Source organism: Limulus polyphemus, unplaced genomic scaffold, assembly GCF_000517525.1.
Source record: "Limulus polyphemus unplaced genomic scaffold, Limulus_polyphemus-2.1.2 Scaffold4138, whole genome shotgun sequence".
In the NCBI taxonomy this organism is placed as follows: domain Eukaryota; kingdom Metazoa; phylum Arthropoda; class Merostomata; order Xiphosura; family Limulidae; genus Limulus; species Limulus polyphemus.
Genome location: NW_013669748.1, coordinates 80,406 through 84,789, shown reverse-complemented (window position 1 = coordinate 84,789; position 4,384 = coordinate 80,406). Strand labels below are relative to the sequence as shown.

General features: G+C 34.0%; 1 protein-coding gene across 1 annotated transcript in view; it reads right to left on the bottom strand.

Moving 5' to 3' along the window:
* The window catches only part of LOC106470650 (glucose dehydrogenase [FAD, quinone]-like), a 19,861-nt gene that overhangs the window by 9,899 nt on the left and 5,578 nt on the right, over window positions 1-4,384 (bottom strand). The window contains exons 2-6 of the mRNA XM_022399283.1: window positions 3,832-4,034; window positions 2,851-3,043; window positions 2,027-2,158; window positions 381-502; window positions 1-117 (exon numbers count right to left, since the gene is read on the bottom strand). Of these exons, the coding sequence (XP_022254991.1) occupies window positions 1-117; window positions 381-502; window positions 2,027-2,158; window positions 2,851-3,043; window positions 3,832-4,034 (767 nt within the window). The remainder of the gene's footprint in view (window positions 118-380; window positions 503-2,026; window positions 2,159-2,850; window positions 3,044-3,831; window positions 4,035-4,384) is intronic.

Below are 4,384 nucleotides of genomic sequence, written 5' to 3'. Positions count from 1 at the left end.
TGGAGAGTTGACAGTACCAGCGCTGAGGATGATTTCCTTTCTTGCAAAGACCACGTGCGAAATTCCTAATTTGTCGTAATTCACCGCTCGTGCTCGAAAATTATCGTCAAAAATTATCTAGAAGAGTAATAGGTAACAAATAACCTTTAAAAAATATGAAACAATCCTAACCTGTGACTCTACTGACTATACAGATTATATGTAACTGCCTTCAAAATAGATGTTTCTATGTCATTATGTATATGAAATCTTCTCATTCAGTAAGGTAAATTTAGATTTTATTGATGGTATATTATCGATCAAAAACGCCGAATTAAAGCGATATTTTACAAATTTATTTCGGACTCAACTTAGCTGTAAACCTTAGGAATATTTCTTACTTTAGTGACGAAAGCAAATATAACAATATCGAGGTTAGGTCTTCCACTTGCTGGTCTCAGGTACGCCTTTGCCGTGCTGCATCGTGCTCCTCTTCGGATTGTTCCCTGTGGGATAGCGAATCCTGCAGGACCACAGTTGAAAATTTGTAATATCTTTGTACAAATGTATTTAGATTAAGTGACAGAAAAATATACGAATGAATGATATAATAACTATCTGTATCATCTTTTACTGAAATGTGAATAATACAGCTTAAAACACAATGATCTGTTGAGAAAATAAATATATGTTTGTTTAATATTTTAAAACATATTATGGGCAAACATTTTCAAATTTTTGAAGTTCCAACATTTTGTAAAGATGGATTAAAGTACAGAATAAAAAGAATGAAATTAATTAAAAAAGGAATAGGATAGTGCAACAATTGTAACAATATTACGGCTTTTTTGCGAAATTATACAAGTTATTCGCAAAAAAAAAAAAAAGTTATGTAGTTTCAGTTGTTGCATTATTCTATTTCTTTTATTTCGTCCTTTAACTCTTTAACATTTTACCTTGTTTAATATTATAGGCAAATGTAGTATTCTGGTATCATAAACTGTCGGTTGGATAAGTCTAACTTCTCTGAAATTGTAAAACTTGATGAGAAAAATAAATATAATAATCTATATTTATGTCACACGTTTAGTTTTATAGTTTTAACTTCAACCCACGTGTGAAGCCTAACAAAAGTTTAGTTTTATAGTTTTAACTTCAACCCACGTGTGAAGCCTAACAATGAACATCTAACACTTGGATTAAGCATTGAGAAATTTATTTAACTGATATCATTAGAACAGTGTCTTTGGTTCAAACGTTGTACTTACATTGATGCTTATGAAATAGTGATAGATGAAGTTTCAGACAATATGGAAACCCTTATATATATATATATATATAATGGAATTAATTTCCACAAATTAGAAAGCTTCTAGCATCCTAAAATTCTTCTGTTCGATGTTTGACTAACTTACAATAATTATAGTAGACACAGATGTTGCTTAATGAGTATAATAAAATAATAAATTGAGAAAAGTAAAATAGTTGTCCGATGAAGGCTCCAGTAAGAGGGCCGAAAGCTCGTAAATAAAAGTAATTTAACGTAGAGAAAAGTCTGTATATAATTCTACATATCAATTTATCTACGTTATGTGTCTTTACTTACTTCATCCCATTAGAACAGTGTTTATAGTCAAAACGTTGTACTTACACTTGATGCTAGAAAAGTTTGATAAATGAAGTTTCAGATAATTCTTGTTCTGAAACTGTTGTCTTGAAATATTATAGCTCTTATAAATATGTTTTCTCCACTTTGTATTATTGACTAAAGCCAACAACGACGAAAACAAAACAAAATGTTTCCATTGGGTAGATGAAGTTGTCATAGTGTGATAATCATACTATCCGTGTTATAGCTATGAAAAACATAAAACACACACACATTCCCACTCCAAACACCATATAAAGTACATTTTATTTGACCAAAGATATCTAATTGTCTGGATTTTCTTTCTAAAACTATGTACGAATTAACTCCTCCTAGTGAATGAACCTAAGCCTAAAAATACTCCATACTAACCATTTAGAAGTTGTTTCTACAACTCACCAGATTGTCGAGGTCCATTAAGGTCAATGTTAGGGTAGCCAAAGGTCTTTCCAGCTTCAATAAATGCATATGCTAAAGGCATAACATGAGGTGGATTGGATACAGTGAGATGGCCTCCTCTACCATGAAATCCTGTATATAGAAATATATGCGTAAAAATATGCAGGTTATATTTAATGCAGTACTATTAACATATAAATATTAGTTATTTTTATCTTGTTGAAAATAACATGATATTTTCCTATAAAGGTGCTTTCAGAACTTTCAAATAATCTAGGTAGCATTGAAGAAGAAACATCTGTTATTCGAAGACGCGAAAGATATTTAAATCTGTCTTGGCTGCTTTGAAGAAGCTATGCATGTAACTAGAAACAGAATTTCAAACTTTTATGGTTGCAAGAATAAATGTCCATATAATGGTGTTTTAGTATTGGTGCAGGCTGGTAGTACCTCTACTGACAGACACTGGAGTAACTTGACGACAAACCAATTCAACTTGCTTCGTTGTAGTACTTAATGTGTTAAATACAGGTTTAAAAGTACAAGATTCAAAGAGCTAATTTCAAAAATACGTAAATCACATGGAAGCAAGTCAAATTCGCGTACAAGCGTGAAAACTTTATTGCAACACAGCATGAATCAGTCAGAAAATGTGTTACCGTATCATGATGCTCAGCATGTGGTTTAGATATTAACTGACAGAACACAATTCTTTGTAATCATTCTTAAAGGTAATTCTAATGAAGGATTTTAATTTTTACCAATACTTAACGCTATTTGTTGTTTGGAATATAATTAAATAATATTAAGAAAACCTATCTTACCATTATTCGCCAGTAAAGGGTCTCTGTTGTCTCCTGCCTTTAAAAAATAAGGAAATACATCATTCCAACCCCAGCCGTAGGCACCATGCTCTCGCTCCCAGCGGTCGTAGTCTCGTCGATTTCCTCGAATATACAGCATGTAATTTAAAACACTGGAGCCGCCTAACACTTTACCCCGAGGCCACCTGAGTTTCTTTTTGCAATGAATAAAACATCATATAAATACTGTGTACTTTAACACGTTAGAAAATCAAATAACTTAAAATGTGATTACTCGAATGCGTATACACAAAGATAACAAAGTAAACATCATGTTATGGATTTGAGTGTTCATGGACTGCATCTGCCAGGTGACAAGCATCGGTTTCTGTGCTGAATATCGTCCACCTCTTTCCTCTTGTTAAAACTCCTCAAAATATCATGTTATTTAACGTATTTGAGGCATTTATTATAACTAGTATAAAAATACCCGTGCTCGGCCCGGCATGGCCAGGTGGTTAGGGTGCTCGACTCGTAATCTTAGGGTCGCGGGTTCGAATCCCCGTCGCACCAAACATGCCAATCTCCGCCTTTGCCTGGTCCCAAGTCCAGGATGAGAAAGGAGGGTTGGGCTAGCAACTCCACCCCGTAAAAACCAACCTGCTACAAGTAACTGCAACAACAACGTTCCGTTGGTGAGGTGTTGTTACGGCCCTATGCTCCACTGGGAGTTTACAGGAATAAAAAAAAATACCCGTGCTACGCTACCGTATTTAAAAACCTTCTCGGGATTCATGAAGGCATCAGTATACTGGTAAAGCTCTTATCCAATTACTTCTATAACTACCCCAAAGGGGATCCGTACCCAAAAACAGGACAACCGCCTGTGTTGCCTGAATAGTTAAAAATTGTTTTCTCGTTTTTGTTTGTTAAAACAATTGTTTATGTTTAGAACACGAATTAACACCAGAAAAATTAGATCTGTATATAGGGCAAACATACGTTGTTAAAAAGTCCAAAACCAGCATATTTTTGTGGTTCAGTTTGGTAGGCCCAGTCCACAGGTGTTCGCTGGATCAAAAAGGAAGCCATCGGAATGTCCGTTATTATATTTTCTTGACCGCCTGCTTCTAGAAGTAAAACTTTTATGTCCGGGTCCTCTGACAGTCTATTGGCCATTACTGATCCTGCTGATCCTGCCCCAACTGGAAAAATAAACATAATAATAATAATGAGAAACAAATTATTAATCATAATGATATTATATGGAAATAACATCACTGATTTGTTTGATGTCAAATACAAAGCTTCACAATAGGCTATCAGTGCTAGGGCCACAGCCGGTATCGAAATAAGATTTTTAATGTTATAGACCTTGAGAAACACACTGCTTTGGAAACAAGATGACAAATATATGAAAGTGTTTTTATTTTGTAGGTGGATTTAAATGTCCTATTATAATAAAGGGTTCCCTTCCAACAGAAACACATTCACAAAAAACTCACGCAGAGATTCTTAATGAAACCATTGTACAAAGACATTTAATTTTATATAC